The following is an 18,255-nucleotide window of genomic DNA, read 5'->3' on the forward strand; positions in this document are numbered from 1 at the left end:
ATAATATATATATATATATAGTAAGTTATAATATATATATATATATATATAGTAAGTTATAATATATATATATATATATAGTAAGTTATAATATATATATATAGTAAGTTATAATATATATATATATATATATATAGTAAGTTATAATATATATATATATATATATATATATAGTAAGTTATAATATATATATATATAGTAAGTTATAATATATATATATATATATATATAGTAAGTTATAATATACATATATATATATATAGTAAGTTATAATATACATATATATATATATAGTAAGTTATAATATACATATATATATATATAGTAAGTTATAATATATATATATATATATAGTAAGTTATAATATATATATATATATATAGTAAGTTATAATATATATATATATATAGTAAGTTATAATATATATATATATATATAGTAAGTTATAATATATATATATATATATATAGTAAGTTATATATATATATATATAGTAAGTTATAATATATATATATATATATATATATAGTAAGTTATAATATATATATATATATATATATATATAGTAAGTTATAATATATATATATATATATATATAGTAAGTTATAATATATATATATATATATAGTAAGTTATAATATATATATATATATATAGTAAGTTATAATATATATATATATATATACATAGTAAGTTATAATATATATATATATATATATATATATAGTAAGTTATAATATATATATATAGTAAGTTATAATATATATATATATATATATATATATAGTAAGTTATAATATATATATATAGTAAGTTATAATATATATATATATATATATATATATAGTAAGTTATAATATATATATATAGTAAGTTATAATATATATATATATATATATATATAGTAAGTTATAATATATATATATATATATAGTAAGTTATAATATATATATATATAGTAAGTTATAATATATATATAGTAAGTTATAATATATATATATATAGTAAGTTATAATATATATATATATAGTAAGTTATAATATATATATATATATATATAGTAAGTTATAATATATATATATATATAGTAAGTTATAATATATATATATATATAGTAAGTTATAATATATATATATATAGTAAGTTATAATATATATATATATATATATAGTAAGTTATAATATATATATATATATAGTAAGTTATAATATATATATAGTAAGTTATAATATATATATATATATAGTAAGTTATAATATATATATATATATATAGTAAGTTATAATATATATATAGTAAGTTATAATATATATATAGTAAGTTATAATATATATATATATATAGTAAGTTATAATATATATATATATATAGTAAGTTATAATATATATATATATATATAGTAAGTTATAATATATATATATATATATAGTAAGTTATAATATATATATATATATATAAATATATATAGTAAGTTATATATATAGTAAGTTATAATATATATATATATATATATAAATATATATAGTAAGTTATAATATATATATATATATATATATAGTAAGTTATAATATATATATATATATATATATAGTAAGTTATAATATATATATATATATATAAATATATATAGTAAGTTATAATATATATATATATATATATAAATATATATAGTAAGTTATAATATATATATATATATATAAATATATATAGTAAGTTATAATATATATATATATATATAAATATATATAGTAAGTTATAATATATATATATATATATATATATATATATAGTAAGTTATAATATATATATATATATATATATATAGTAAGTTATAATATATATATATATATATATATATATATAGTAAGTTATAATATATATATATATAGTAAGTTATAATATATATATATAAATATATATAGTAAGTTATAATATATATATATATATATATAAATATATATAGTAAGTTATAATATATATATATATAAATATATATAGTAAGTTTTATATATATATATATATATATATATATATTATAACTTACTAACTAGCACACCTATGTATTGAGCACTTTTGAAGTAAATACTTTAGTATTTAAATAGTAAATTTATGCTTTTGTATATTAATTTTATGTGAGTCAATTAAGTAGTTATATATATATATAGGTGAGATAAATAAAATTGCCAATAAAATTAGTTATATCAGTTCTAAGAATTTAAACAACAAATATTTGGTGTACGATCATTTCGAAAATAATTTAGAATGTTTCTATTTCTCTATTATACTTTAACTGATTCCAAAAAGTTTCTTCTTTGATGTCACTCATATCATAAAGTCAATTAGAAAAACATCAAATCCTTATATGTGTGTGTGTGTGAGGAGGTATATTTGCTAAAAAAAACGGAAAATTTTATCGCTTGTTTTTTTATGCTCATTTGTAATTTTTAAACAATCTTTTATTTTGATTTAAATTATCCGATGCGATCCACAGAACAATATAGTCGATTGAAACAACCTGTAATGAGTTAAGCAAAAAAAAACCTTGAGATTTAAATAATAAAGGCACATCACTGAAACAGCTACATGGTAGGAAGCTGATCTCCGTTTTCTATTGAACAATTTTAGTTAAGGTTTTTTTTTTCATACTTAAATTGAATTCTCTTTTATAATTGTAGACTTTTGAGAAGTCGGCTTATGCAAGTGCTAAGTTTATTTCTATTTAGTAATTTTAGTTAAATTTTTTTTTCTTTATCCGTATATAGTTGAATTTTCTTTTGTAATTGTAGGCATTTTAGAATCGGATTATTCAAGTGCTAAGTCTGCGATACGTTACATTTTTCCGGGAATTTATATTGCATTCTTTAGTTTTACATTTTTTTTTTTTTTTTACTCAAAGCTTCTTTAGACTGTCTGTCTGTCTCTCTCCCTCTCCCTCTCCCTCTCCCTCTCTCCCTCTCCCTCTCCCTCTCCCTCTCTCCCTCTCCCTCTCCCTCTCCCTCTCCCTCTCTCTCTCCCTCTCCCTCTCTCTCTCTCTCTCTCTCTCTCTCTCTCTCTATATATATATATATATATATATATATATATATATATATATACACACACACACCGTATATTTTGGCATATAAGACGACCCTTAAAATTAAAAAAATCATCTTTAAAAAACCATATTTCATAAGATACCGGGTGTTGCAATATATATATATATATATATATATATATATATATATTAGTGGTCTTGCAAAGCCACGGAGGAGACAACCAAGCAAAAAAAAAAAAAACATAAAATTCATCCCAAAGCAGCAAAACTGAAGCTAGCCTGCCAGGATACTATATATCCAAATGTAGGTAAATTTGGGCATATTTTATTGATTTATCTCTAGCCTAGGCTAAACAAACATGGTTTTGTGATTTAGCAGTCGTCTTATACAACCGATATATGATAAATTTATTAAAATGTGCTTCAATTTTGTACCTCGTCTTATCTGACAGTCGTCTGATGGTGTGTGTGTGTGTATATATATATATATATATATATATATATATATATATATATATAATCTTTGTTTATTAGAAGGTACATAACGTTTTATATAATTATATACCCCTCTATAACATCTATAATGATATTAAACATTAATATATAATTTAAATATAAAATAAATAAAGTAGAGTAAAAAAATATAATAAAAATACAAATAAAATGCTGGTTTAAATAAGGAAATATTAAAATAATTTGAAGATAAACAAAATCCATAAAAATGTAATAGATTTTAGTATAACTTGGATTAAGTTTAAAGCCTACAAAGGCGGGAGTCGTACCATTTAAAACGAGCGACCTTTTGTGTTTCAGAATTTATTTTCCTACATTGTCACCACCATTCTCAATGCACTTTTCGCCAGGAATTCAATGACGCGTTTCTGCTTCTGATACACGTCAATGACAGGATTTGCTTTCTTAGACTCTCAAACCGTCAATGTCTGCAACAGACATGGAACTTTCAGGGTCATGAATGCATAAGTTCAATCATCATAACAATACAATTTGCAATCCCCTTTGATCAAATCAGGTGGGGGGGGGTGGGGGGAAAAGGAGTCATTACTTTTGGAACGACTCTAATATAAAAATAAATAGAAAAGGGACTTGGGAAGGATATGTGGAAAATAGAATTAAAAAAATCAAAATTATAAGCACCATTTAGATTTAATATTAAATTTATAAATTAAAAAAAAAAAAGTACTTTAGTCTTCTCTTATGTAACATCTCAATTATATTATGAATTATATGACTCGTAACAATTTCCATTCATTTTCACCAGATTTCATCCTATTTATTGTGAGAACAAAACAAAAAAACTTTGGAACTGTTTGTTTGTTTTTTCCCCCAAGGAAAATATTAAGTCTTTGGTGAGCTGTTTGGTGTTCGTATGCCATTCAATGGAACATGTGTAAGACAAAATAAAAAAAATATTATGAAAGAAAAAATATAAACATTTTTTTGGCTTTGGAATGTAAACTACTGACATATATATATATATGTTAAATTCAAGACTCCGGAAACAGCTTTTTGAACTAGCCAAAGGCAAAATAACCATAGGACAGCAGAAACAGTTAGATAAGTTTAAAGACGTCTCTCAAACAGTTCGGTTTGTATTCTGACTCATGGGAAACCTAGCTCAAAACAGATGTTCCTAGCATATTGCAAGCCACAAAGAGGCCACGATAAAAAATGTGCTATTTGAAAATACAAAGCAGTCAACACCTCTGCTGCAGAATCGTCTCACAGTTACCCTATAAATGCGGGAAATACTTCAGAGCTTAGATCAGCCTGAGGAGTCATGTTTGGACCCACTAAACAACTACATGATCAGTAGGGCTATGACAACAGCATATTCTTTTCATTGTTTTGACCCTCGAGTATATATCCAACACACATTAGACACAATTAATCAACCGAGAACCACATCACTCTACATGAAAACATAAGATATCAGTGGATATATACCTGAGAATGAAAACAAGAAAAAGAATATGCTGTTGTCATAGCTCTAGTGATCAGTTATTTTTGCAAGCGATGGACGGACACACACACATAAATTCTAATATTTTATTCAAGGAAACATTTTTAAAGTTAATGCATTTTATTTAATGAGAAGATCAGTTTGTTAACTTTTTGACTTGGGGCAAAGTGTAGTATCTGTTCTGATACAACACATCTTTGTTCGATTAGTGAGAGAGACAATCCAGAGTGCCTTTTTTCCTTTTTCTTTCTTTTTTTTCTTTTTTCTTTCTTTTTTTTTCTTTTTTTTTAAGGAGTTAGTTTCTCCACATTAAAAAGCGATCTTGTGTCTAACTCTATCTGTTGGTCCTGGATATGACCTTAAACTATATCCGGTGGTAAGGCCCCAGTTTGCAGGCTTTGGGGAGTGTGGAGCCACCCCTTAATTGCCATTGCTCCCAGGTCCACTCTGACCCGGAGTGGTAGTACCTGTTAGGGCCCCAACTATGGGTTGAATAGAAACTGACTTGAAAAAAATAAACATATATTCTATTAAAAACTTTTTCTTCAAAATCACTGGATTCGGCATTAAATAACTTAAAAAGGGTTGATATGCCGTAAAACAAAAACAACCAACCAACTCTATCTGCCCTCATGGAGAGACGAGCAAATAGGAACTCTATGTAAATAAACTGTAATATGAGTTTAGCATTGGGTCGAACTCTATTGGGTTTGCATTTTTCTATGATCATCTCTCGAGCCTCTTAGGTCAAAGGGTGTTTTCATGCTTGTATGCTTTTTATTTATTTATTTATTTTACTTCAGATAGGTTTAAGAAATCAAGGGAGCTAACTCCTTCAGCTAACATTTGATTTTATTACAATTTGAATTCATATCTGAAGACTTTTAAGGATAGACGTTTCTTTTATAGTTACTATCTGTATTTCGCTACAGGTTGCTCTCCTATGGATTGTCTAAATATTTAAGATTTTTTTTTTTCATTAGGTCAGTTGTTCCTACAACTAAATAATGCTTATTTCTTTCAGAAACCATGTTGTTTTTAAATCATTTTAAAGATTGTTATTTTGTCATCTGCTCCCCTTTTGGCTCATTGAAAGTCATAAAAATTTGGAACGATAACATCAATAATGAGCAGTTTTTTTTTTTTAGGTTTCGTCTGGATCGTTTTGTATCTGTTCGCCTGTATGTCTTTGTAATAGAACGCTCACTTTTCCGTTTGATGTTATCAGTGTTGGGACATCTTTCCAAATGTTCGATCTGTCAAGCTACATTTCTCTGCAAATCTTCCAATGGGGGTATTTATATATTTTTTTTGTGGTGGACAATGTAAAGGTCATATGCCAATAGGATTTGGCATCCAGAGATTCGGTGGCTTGGGCTCTTATTCACAGAGTGTCGAAACCTGCATTGGCCATTTCTTTGTAGGACAGACATTTTCTTTTTTTTTTTTTTCTTTTTTTTTTTATCCATTTGTGAATAAACCTTGTATGGGTATGTTTGTGCATGTGTCTAAACAAATTTTTTAATAGATACCTAACTGATCTTCCTGTTAAATACGATCAAATATATGAAATTTAAGAACAAATTTTTCAATAGATGCATAACTGATCTTCCTGTTAAATACGATCAGATATATGAAATTTAAGAACAAATTTTTCACGAGATACATAACTGATCTTCCTGTTAAATACGATCAGATATATGAAATTTAAGAACAAATTTTTCACGAGATACATAACTGATCTTCCTGTTAAATACGATCAGATATATGAAATTTAAGAACAAATTTTTCAAGAGATACATAACTGATCTTCCTGTTAAATACGATCAGATATATGAAATTTAAGAACAAATTTTTCAAGAGATACATAACTGATCTTCCTGTTAAATACGATCAGATATATGAAATTTAAGAACAAATTTTTCAAGAGATACATAACTGATCTTCCTGTTAAATACGATCAGATATATGAAATTTAAGAACATTCCATGAAATATGATTTATAACAATAATAAATTTGGCTTTCTAATGTCTACAAATAAATTAAAACTCATTCGAGAAATGACAGCTGCAATAAAGTGTACTCAGTTAAGTCAAATTCGTAAAATAGAAAATATCCACTTCATCATGGCCACCGGATCTGAACTGGTGTCAAGCAAAAAAAAAAAAAAATATTTCAAATTATATTTTAGGCTGGATATTTTTATTTATTTAATTTTTTTTCTAAGCATTAAAGACATTTTGTACAGATTTTAAAATTATTTTATTTTGTATTTGTTAAATATTATTGAATGAAGAATTATTTCAAGTTAAAATCCATTTAGTATTACACATGTGGATACGTTTCAAGCAGGATTCTTGTTCAAGTTTACATGTGTAATACTAAATGGATTTTAATTCGAAATAATTCTTCATTTAAATCAACAAAATCAAAACCAAGATGGCGACCGAATTTGACCTGATGTTGTGTGATTTCACTTATTAACACAATGTTGACTCATATCAAGTCTGATTTCCTCAAGTTTAAATGTGTAATATTAAATGGTTTTAAATTGAAATCATTCTGTATTTAATAATATAAGAAAATTAGCATAAAACAATTTTAATGCCTCCACAGATTTTTTTTAATGCAATTTGCTGTGGCTGTAATCTTTAATGCTTAACTTTTTAAATCTATTTTGCGAAATTTTCACTAATTTATAAACAAATAATCAAACTATTTTTATGATTTGGACTTATGATTTAAATTTTGAAAATATTTTTTTTTTTAAGTAGTTTATTAATTATTAACCAAATATATTTTTTATAAAGTAAGAAACAATTATTAACAAATAATAAAATCAAACTTTTTATTTATATATAAATTATAAAAGCAAACATTCTGGCAAAAAATATGCAGTCTAAAATAATTTGAGATTTTGAAAGGACTAATACCAGTTCACAATCTCCGATTTCAGATATGGAAGCCATGATAAAGTGGATACTTTCTATTTTACTGTCAAATTTGTTATTGTTATAAAGTTCTGTCTGAAAAATATAATAAGTTGTTTATATGAATAAAGTTTGCTATCTTGATTTGGTTTGATGTTCGGATTCAAATCTGAAAGACCATTTTTCTTTTTTATAGAAGTTGACATGTTTAAGCATCCATTAAAGGTGCTCAGATTTCATCCACATGCTCAGCCATAATTTTATAAACACTCCAGTTTAAAATAATTTTCTTTTAAAAAACTGGCATCGACAAGGGGCTGATGAGCTCCATATGGTAATTTTAAATCTGAGTTTTTTTTTTTTTTTTAATTTTATTTTATTAAAATCCGATTGACTCTATGAATGAAACTTGAGCACTTTTCATGGACGCCGAACTGGAAGAGAAAAGAAAAGCAATTTAACACAGAAACAAATGACAAACAACTTCCTTTCTGTTGTTTTTTTTTTTATTTATTTCTACCTGTGTTTAATTGTTTTCCCTTCCTGCCTTTCATGCATTATCTTGCCACAACTTTTCATTTTATGATATATAAGAATAAAATGTATAATATATATATATATTATGCATAATATATAATATATATATATATATATATATATATATATATTATGCATTTTATTATATTAATAATTAGGTACTTTTCCAGTTTACCACCCAGTCTTTGGCAATTTTATGTCAGTAGCTTCCAGCAGCCAGGAGATGCTGAAGTAACTATCCAATCAGTTGTCTGAAGACTAGTTTCAATGGAAGCGTGAAATTCGTTAAATAAAAAAAAAAAACATTTTTCAACCAAAAATGTCTTCCAACACAATGTCAATGTGAATCCCTCCCCCCCCTTTTTTCTTGTGTTAAGAATAGTTTTTTAAATAGAAAGACATTCTCCTAAACATTAAGAAGGGAAACACTGCGTTTTTAATTATCTGGCAGTCTTTGTCTCATCATCTTTAGGTTGCTTAAGCAACTTACTGGTGTGGTTGCCGATATGAAGTTGCCGGAGATTGGGTTATAAACTGAATAAGTACCTAATAATTGAATTTTTTTTTTTTTTTTTTGCTTTTGACTAAAGTTGTATTTTTTTTTTCATTCTGAAATAGCCAAGAGCCGTATTTAAACAGACCAACAAACCAGGCTACCAAAAGTGGCCATTTAAATGTAGGCATCGGCAACTGGAATTCACCTTTGCTTGAAAGGTAATGTCTAAACAAAAAAAAATATATATTTTTAAGACGCAAACGAGAGTGCACTGCGCAAGCGTTTTTTATTTAAGGTGAATCTAAGATGCATACTAGATAAACATTGGTCAAATTTGTATGTCCAGCTAAAACTCTATAAACATAGTATTTACAAATCTCATCCACACAACTGATTTGAAGATGTTTGGTTAAAAGACTAAAGGTCTGAAGTGTGAAAAACTCAATGGTTTGTAGATAATTATAAATTCACATTCCATGAGCGATGTTTGTGACAAAGATGGAAGAATTGCTGGTTTCTGCGTCGGAATCTATTCTATCTAACACTTATCGTTTTGACCTTTTTTTTCTTCGCTCCTTACATCAAGTGGCTTCATGCCTTGTCTGGAGCGATTTCCATACAAAACAAACTGCATTGATGGACCTTCGAAAAGCGAAACAAGCTTGTTTATGTACATGAATAATATTTAGTTATTAAAAAAAATTATATCGTTAGATAATTTTATTATTTAACTATTTTTTTTTTTTAACCCAGTTCCTTTTGAAGATATCGTGCCCCATACCATTATACTGCCCCCTCCAAATTTTACTGTACTTTTAACGCACTTAGGGGACAGTCTTTCTCCATTTTTTTTTTCTTCTGACATGTGGTCTTTTGTCTGATCCGAAAAGATTGAATTTAGATTCATCACTAAAATGAACCTTTTCCCATTCTTTTTTTTAATTTCCAAAACAAATGTTTTTCAGCTATTAACAATCTGGCCTTTTTTTTTATTATTTTTAATAGAAATTAAAGGCTTTGAGTATGGACTTCTTGAAAATAATCCAACTTCGTTTAATCTTCGTGAGATCGTTTGTCGGGAAATTTTTGTCCAATTTCGGATGTAAAACCCGGGATATCAAAACCGCAGTTTTAAAGCGATCAGAACGAGATGAGCGAGTGATTTTTCTATTCTCCCTCTTAGTTGCTGTTCGGTGTCTGCCCGATTTTTTTTTCTTTTCAATCAATGGTAAATCTTTTTTTTCTATTTTCAATAATCTGAAAAACAACGCTTTTAGACCATTGCAATATTTTTAGCAATCTCTCCTATGAACTTTTCTCATCATAATGGTCACAAATAAGCTGTTTTTCTTGTATTGATAGCTTTTTTCTGATATTCAGAATCAACATTTTGTTAAGTTGTTATTAAAATTGCTAAAGTTTGTATTAATTTTCCGCGTTCCTTAACTTTTGGATACCTGTAATTTAATTAAATTTATTTATATGTAAAAAAATTAATATGTATTCAAAATCAAAAATAAAAAAATTATTTAACTACTATTATTAAACATTGGAAAATTCACCAAAATTTTTTTTATCCTTTTTCATAGATAAAGTTAGAAGCCCCCCCCCACCCCACCAAAAAAAAACGATCGACCGCTCCTTAATTTTGGGACACTACTGTACGTTTCTGTATTTTCTAATGTATATTTCATTTCACCGTTTCCAAGCCTTCAAGTTCTTTGAACATTTAAAACACATTTTCATTGTAGAGATCACTGGGTGCTAGAAAACTTGCTACTCTAATATTTTTTCCCCATAAACTGCTTTATTTAGAACTATTTCCTTGTTCTGCTTGACTATGTTAACGTGCAGAAATTGAAATGTTATACAAACCGATATTTCGTTGCTCAACTCCTTACATTGTGCCACTGTACGCATGGCTCCACGTAGAAGCAACTTACACCCAAGTAGCAATATGCCTTATTTGGAGTGATTGTTATAAAAAGTCAAAGGATTTCACAGAATACATTGTGCTGTCATAATAGATTCTCTTTCTACTTTCCTCTCTCTCTCTCTCTCTCTCTTTTCAATTATTTGCATCTTTCTATTACAAAATTGATGGATTTCAAAAAGGCAGAATAGATTGTGATGTCATAATTAAACTCTTTTTACCCTCTGGAAACCGAAATTGAAACCTTGAGATAATCAGTCTGAGGTTTTACCAACTGACCTATTTGAATCTTCAATAAGATGCACCTGAAAAAAAGGTTGGAGGTTACATCGGCTGAAACGTTGTGAGAATAACATCCAAGATTAGAACAGTATTCTGAATAAGCCAAATAATACAGATAATTAGAGCATTTAATTTCTTCAGTCATGGTTCTAGAGGTTGATGCGTTAGTGGTATAAAGCCACACTGATGAATTTCCAAAAAATGAAACACGTGTCTATAAATAGTATTAATTGTGTGTGTCCATAAACACTCATGTGCAAAAGTAAACGGTCGCATAACTTTTTCCGGGTTGTGGGGACAAGGTGCACGAGAGATATCCACTATGCCACCTGTGTGTGTTATGTGCTCATGAAACCGAGGGCGCCCATCCCTTGCCAGGCCACACGAACTTTATGATTTTGAAAGAGAGAAAGAAATGACTCACTGAATGGATGAGTTTCTTCCTGTTTTCTGTTAGTATTTTGTAACGAAAACCTTTTTTTTCTTTTTTTTTTTATACTTATTCTGTTCTTGCAACAGAACCAGAAAGAACAAAACGAAACCAAGAGAAACGAATGTCTGCACTTTTTACTCCCTTTTGTTTCTCTGAAATGATGTTAATTCGCCCTTCATCTCAAGCACTTTTTCATTCTTTGCTTTTCATTATTTTACTGCCACTCCTTCTTTTGGGGTGCCCCCTCCTCTCTCTCTCTTTCTCTCTCTCTCTTTCTCTCTCTCTCTCTCTCTCTCTCTCTCTGTGGCTTGTCCTCTCTTTCCCTCTCTCTCTGACTAGTCCTCCCTCTTTCTCTCTCTCTACTTGTCCTCTCACTCTCTAGTCCTCTCACTCTTTAGTCCTCTCACTCTTTACTTGTCATCTCTCTCTGCTTGTCCTCTCTCTCTCTCTGCTTGTCCTCTCTCTCTCTCTGCTTGTCCTCTCTCTCTCTGCTTGTCCTCTCTCTCACTCTCTGCTTGTCCTCTCTCTCTCTCTGCTTGTCCTCTCTCTCTCTCTCTTTCTGCTTGTCCTCTCTCTCTCTCTCTTTCTGCTTGTCCTCTCTCTCTCTCTCTTTCTGCTTGTCCTCTCTCTCTCTCTTTCTGCTTGTCCTCTCTCTCTCTCTCTGCTTGTCCTCTCTCTCTCTCTCTCTCTCTCTGCTTGTCCTCTCTCTCTCTCTCTGCTTGTCCTCTCTCTCTCTCTGCTTGTCCTCTCTCTCTCTCTGCTTGTCCTCTCTCTCTCTCTGCTTGTCCTCTCTCTCTCTCTGCTTGTCCTCTCTCTCTCTACTTGTCCTCTCTCTCTCTCTCTCTCTGCTTGTCCTCTCTCTCTCTCTGCTTGTCCTCTCTCTCTCTCTGCTTGTCCTCTCTCTCTCTCTGCTTGTCCTCTCTCTCTCTCTCTCTGCTTGTCCTCTCTCTCTGCTTGTCCTCTCTCCTTCTCCTTGTCCTCTCTCTCTCTCTCTGCGCTTCTCCTCTCTCTCTCTCTCTCTCTCTGCTTCTCCTGTCTCTCTCTTCTTCTCCTGTCTCTCTCTCTGCTTGTCCTGTCTCTCTCTCTGCTTGTCCTCTCTCTCTGTTTTTCCTCTCTCTCTCTCTGTTTGTCCTCTCTCTCTCTCTGTTTGTCCTCTCTCTCTCTCTGTTTGTCCTCTCTCTCTGTTTGTCCTCTCTCTCTGCTTGTCCTCTCTCTCTGCTTGTCATCTCTCTCTCTCTGCTTGTCCTCTCTCTCTCTCTCTCTGCTTGTCCTCTTTCTCTCTCTCTGCTTGTCCTCTTTCTCTCTCTCTGCTTGTCCTCTCTCTCTCTCTCTTTGCTTGTCCTCTCTCTCTCTCTCTCTTTGCTTGTCCTCTCTCTCTCTCTGCTTGTCCTCTCTCTCTCTCTCTGCTTGTCCTCTTTCTCTCTCTCTGCTTGTCCTCTCTCTCTCTCTCTGCTTGTCCTCTCTCTCACTCTCTGCTTGTCCTCTCTCTCTCTCTCTGCTTGTCCTCTCTCTCTCTCTCTCTGCTTGTCCTCTCTCTCTCTCTCTCTCTGCTTGTCCTCTCTCTCTCTCTCTCTCTGCTTGTCCTCTCTCTCTCTCTGCTTGTCCTCTCTCTCTCTCTGCTTGTCCTCTCTCTCTCTGCTTGTCCTCTCTCTCTCTGCTTGTCCTCTCTCTCTCTGCTTGTCCTCTCTCTCTCTCTGCTTGTCCTCTCTCTCTCTCTCTCTCTCTCTGCTTGTCCTCTCTCTCTCTCTCTCTCTCTGCTTGTCCTCTCTCTCTCTCTCTCTCTCTCTGCTTGTCCTCTCTCTCTCTCTCTGCTTGTCCTCTCTCTCTCTCTCTGCTTGTCCTCTCTCTCTCTCTGCTTGTCCTCTCTCTCTCTCTCTCTCTGCTTGTCCTCTCTCTCTCTCTCTCTCTCTGCTTGTCCTCTCTCTCTCTCTCTGCTTGTCCTCTCTCTCTCTCTCTGCTTGTCCTCTCTCTCTCTCTCTCTGCTTGTCCTCTCTCTCTCTCTCTCTGCTTGTCCTCTCTCTCTCTGCTTGTCCTCTCTCTCTCTCTCTCTCTCTCTCTGCTTGTCCTCTCTCTCTCTCTCTCTCTCTCTCTGCTTGTCCTCTCTCTCTCTCTCTGCTTGTCCTCTCTCTCTCTCTCTGCTTGTCCTCTCTCTCTCTCTCTGCTTGTCCTCTCTCTCTCTCTCTCTCTGCTTGTCCTCTCTCTCTCTCTCTCTGCTTGTCCTCTCTCTCTCTCTCTCTCTGCTTGTCCTCTCTCTCTCTCTCTCTGCTTGTCCTCTCTCTCTCTCTGCTTGTCCTCTCTCTCTCTCTCTCTGCTTGTCCTCTCTCTCTCTCTCTCTGCTTGTCCTCTCTCTCTCTCTCTGCTTGTCCTCTCTCTCTCTCTCTGCTTGTCCTCTCTCTCTCTCTGCTTGTCCTCTCTCTCTCTCTGCTTGTCCTCTCTCTCTCTCTCTCTGCTTGTCCTCTCTCTCTCTCTCTCTGCTTGTCCTCTCTCTCTCTCTCTCTGCTTGTCCTCTCTCTCTCTCTCTGCTTGTCCTCTCTCTCTCTCTCTCTGCTTGTCCTCTCTCTCTCTCTCTGCTTGTCCTCTCTCTCTCTCTCTGCTTGTCCTCTCTCTCTCTCTCTGCTTGTCCTCTCTCTCTCTCTCTGCTTGTCCTCTCTCTCTCTCTCTGCTTGTCCTCTCTCTCTCTCTCTGCTTGTCCTCTCTCTCTCTCTCTCTGCTTGTCCTCTCTCTCTCTCTCTCTGCTTGTCCTCTCTCTCTCTCTCTCTGCTTGTCCTCTCTTTCTCTCTCTGCTTGTCCTCTCTTTCTCTCTCTGCTTGTCCTCTGCCTTTCTCTCTCTGCTTGTCCTCTGCCTTTCTCTCTCTGCTTGTCCTCTGCCTTTCTCTCTGGCTTATCCTCTCTTACTCTAGCTTGTCCTCTTCCTCTCCCTTTCTTTCTGATTTACCCTATATCCCTATCTTTTGTTTGCCCCTCCCTCTCTCTTTCTCGCCGATTTGCTTCATCTTTTATACGCTCCCTACTCTCTCTGGTTTTACTCACCACCTTTCTAGTGTTTGCCATTTCTCTTTTCTTTTGTCAACTCTTTCTCTTTCATTTTTTCTCTCTCGTTTTCGAAAAACCTTCTCTCTTTTGCCACACTTCTTCTCCTCTTTCTGTCCGTCCTTTATATTTTTTTCTGTTTCTTATATCCTTTCAGCATCTTTCTCATATCGCTATATGCCACCTCTCTCTTACTCCTTCCTCCCGTCTCTCTTACTCTCCGATTTCTTACCCTCTCTCTCTCTCTCTCTCTCTCTTAACCCCCTCTCTTTCTCTCTTAATCTCTCTTTCTCTCTTAATCTCTCTTTCTCTCTTAATCTCTCTCTCTCTCTTTCTCTCTTAATCTCTCTCTCTCTCTCTTTCTCTCTCTCTCTTTCTCTCTCTCAACCCCCTTTCTCTTAATCCCCCGTCTACCTCTCTCCTTTAATCCTCCTCTCTCTCCCTTAACCCCCTCTCTTTCTTAACCCTCTCTCTCTCTCACCTCTCTCTCTCTCTCTCTCACCTCTCTCTCTCTCTCACCTCTCTCTCTCTCTCACCTCTCTCTCTCTCTTACCTCTCTCTCTCTTTACCTGTCTCTCCAACTTTCTCTTCCACACTTTTACCTTCTCTTTCTCTCCTCTGCCTCTTACGTCTCTCTTTTTCTTTACACACAATCTTCGTCTCTCATGCCTTCAATCGTGTCAGAACTTTCTATTCCAAATCTCATATTCCTCCTTAAAACTCTGAATGTTAGTTCTGCAGCCGTTCCTACTCACATGAACACTATCTATATATAGATTACGTGCGTGTGCGCGTCTATATAAATATACCTGTAATATATATATATATATATATATATATATATATATATATATATATATATATATATATATATATATATATATATCAAATATGTGCGTATTTACCTATTAATTATTTGGCTACCTAAATGTTGCTTTCGAAGCAAGTTGTATCTCCCAAGAATAGTTGTTGAAGTTAACGAGGACTTTTGCGTTTCATTTCTTTTTCTTTCCTTTTTTTCCTTTTTCTTTTTTTTTCTTTTTTTTCCTTTTTCTTTTCTCTTTCCTTTTTCTTTTATGTTGTTTTAATTGAAGAATCCATTCCTACGAATGAATGACTCAGACCAATTTATATATATTTTTTTTATGAAACGCTGGATTAAGGAAATACTTTTACCATTAATTTATTATTATTATTTATTAACACCGGGGGGAGGGGGTGCAAGAATAATGAAACTGAGGGGAAAAAAAAGAAAATAGCGGGAAAAAAAGTTTCCGTTTTTTGCTAGGAGCAAAGTGTAGTATCTGATGTCGGACATCAGATACATCAGTGATGTCCTGATATCACATTTAATTTTTTTTTTTTTTTTTTCTGTTGTCGGACAGTGAAAAAGAAGTCCTCCTCCTAGACTGAGTCAATAAATAAAAACTCTGCCCTCGTGGGAAGGCAAGCGAATAGGGACCAACGAAAGAGAAAGACGAGAGTAAAAAAAAAAAAAAAACAACGAAGGTGAGGGAGAGGGGGCGAGATAGAAAGGATATGAAAGGGTGAGACAATGAGGGGTGGAGAGTGAAAGAAGAAGGTGGGGGATAGTCAGAGTTCTTCTTACCTGGTAAATCTTAATAACAATCAGGATATACGGCCGTTTTGTTCTGCAGCTTTTACGACTTCAACAAAAAAAATGCATGAAAAGAAAAAAAAAATACATGAAAAGAAAAAAAGACTAAAGAAATGGACATAGGGCATTCATATCCCCTATTAATACAAAACCAAACGTACCCCCCCCCCCCATATTTTTTTTTCTTGCTATTCCTTCCGTTGGTGCATGAAGTTTTTTTTAGACTTGCCGAACAACAGCAACAACAACAGCAGCAACAGTGGGTTCAATAGTGGGTTGCAAAGAAAAAAGTAAAAACATTTCTTCTCAGGAATACAATCCAAACTTCGAAGATTAAAAACAAACCAAAATGAAAGCACCATCAATTGAAGGTTTTTAAAAAATATACTAACATGGAAGGACGCCGGGTGGTTGATGTATTTCGGAGCTTTCAGCTGTAAGTAAAACTATTTAATAAATCTACAAAAACCAAAAGAAAAAAAAAAAAAAGTTCTTTTCTAATCTAAAATAGTAATGCGCGCGCGCACACACACACACACACACACACACACACAAAGTTTTATATTTAAATTTCATTCAGAAAAAATACAAGGTATATTTTTTTTTTCGGCCTGCCCACCCCATGTTAAGAACGGCTTTCGGAATAACCCCCTCCCCATGTTAAGAATGACTTTCGAGGTTGGAGAGGGGGGGCTTTTTATTCCGAAAGCCGTTCTTATAACATGGAGAGGTTGAAGTGTTTATAATACGCTGGGCTGGGGCACATCGTAAAAATTTACCAAATATAATTTTCAAAACAAAAAATATATTGTTTGGACAAAGAATACAATATTTATATTAATTTCCTTAATCCATGGATTTTCGATGTGGGCTCATCTCCTCAGAAAGTCATTAACACAATAATTTTGGTTTGATATAATTTTGCTATTTAGCACATAGATAGAAAGATTAAATCTCTTTAAAATATTTTCTATGCATGTACTAAATCGAAAAATTATATCAAACCAGAATTCATTATTTTGCTAATTACTTTGAGGAGATGAGCCTGCATCGAAAATCCATGGATTAAGGAAATTAATAAAAATATTTCTTTGTTTAAACAATAATTTTTTTGTTTGGAAAATTATATTTTTTTTCTGAATGAAATTTAAATATAAAAACTGTAAATTTTAATTTGCTCTATCTAGTATATTGAGCACTTTTATTTGACTCGGATTGTTTTATATAAAAATACTACCCCCTCCCCCCAAAAAAATATTTATCGAGACACAGGAATGGGTACGTTTGATCTGGCATAATGATGATTCATTAAAATTGTGGGGTCTGCGTACGCGCCTGGTCCACAAAGTATGGAAATAAAAAAATTTAAAAATTAAAAAAAAACGTTTACAAGTGTTTTTTATATAGATGTGCATAAGAATACTTTGATAAGTATGTTTTAACTTAAATAGGGATGGTATAATAAAATTGTGGGGTCTGCGTTCGCGCCTGGCCTCCATAAAATGGAAATAGGCACAAACTTTAATAAAGACTTTTCATATATATCTGCGTAAATATACTTTGATAATTATGTTTCAGCTTGAAGAAATATGGTATAATAAAATTATGGGGTGTTCGTTCGCGCCTGACCTCCATAGAATAGAAATATGTCACAAAGTTTAACAAGGTTTTTAATATAGATCCACAGAATATTGTGATAAGTGTTTCAGTGTGAACAGGTATGGTATAATAAATTATGGGGTTTATCTATTTTATTTTTACTTTCATCATATTTTGCTTTGGTTTTGATACCCCCAAATTCGAAGCTATCTCTTTACAACCCTTCATTTTCATAAGCTATCATACTTTCATAAATCAGAGTCCATTTTATGTAGGCTGTTTTTGAACCCAGTCAACGACAGGTACTTTTGCTAATATATATATATATATATACTTTCACGAAATCACGTTAATAAGGATAGATACTCATCATCTTAT

General features: G+C 31.8%; 2 protein-coding genes across 9 annotated transcripts in view; one reads left to right on the plus strand and one right to left on the minus strand.

The window, feature by feature from the left end:
- LOC145246154 (uncharacterized) overlaps window positions 1-18,255 on the minus strand; it is a 325,300-nt gene that overhangs the window by 212,818 nt on the left and 94,227 nt on the right. The window contains exon 2 of the mRNA XM_080108023.1: window positions 16,270-16,327. The gene's annotated coding sequence lies outside the window, so the exon portion shown is untranslated. The remainder of the gene's footprint in view (window positions 1-16,269; window positions 16,328-18,255) is intronic.
- LOC145246149 (uncharacterized) overlaps window positions 1-18,255 on the plus strand; it is a 634,197-nt gene that overhangs the window by 210,010 nt on the left and 405,932 nt on the right. For 4 of the 8 annotated variants that reach the window (XM_080107997.1, XM_080107998.1, XM_080108001.1 and 1 more), the window contains exon 4: window positions 9,105-9,200. The exons of the other annotated variants lie outside the window; for them this stretch is intronic. In XM_080107997.1, the coding sequence (XP_079964123.1) occupies window positions 9,105-9,200 (96 nt within the window). The remainder of the gene's footprint in view (window positions 1-9,104; window positions 9,201-18,255) is intronic. 8 annotated transcript variants of the gene reach the window in all.

Source organism: Euprymna scolopes, chromosome 23 (assembly GCF_053919585.1).
Source record: "Euprymna scolopes isolate OS-2025 chromosome 23, ASM5391958v1, whole genome shotgun sequence".
NCBI classification, from domain to species: Eukaryota; Metazoa; Mollusca; class Cephalopoda; order Sepiida; family Sepiolidae; genus Euprymna; species Euprymna scolopes.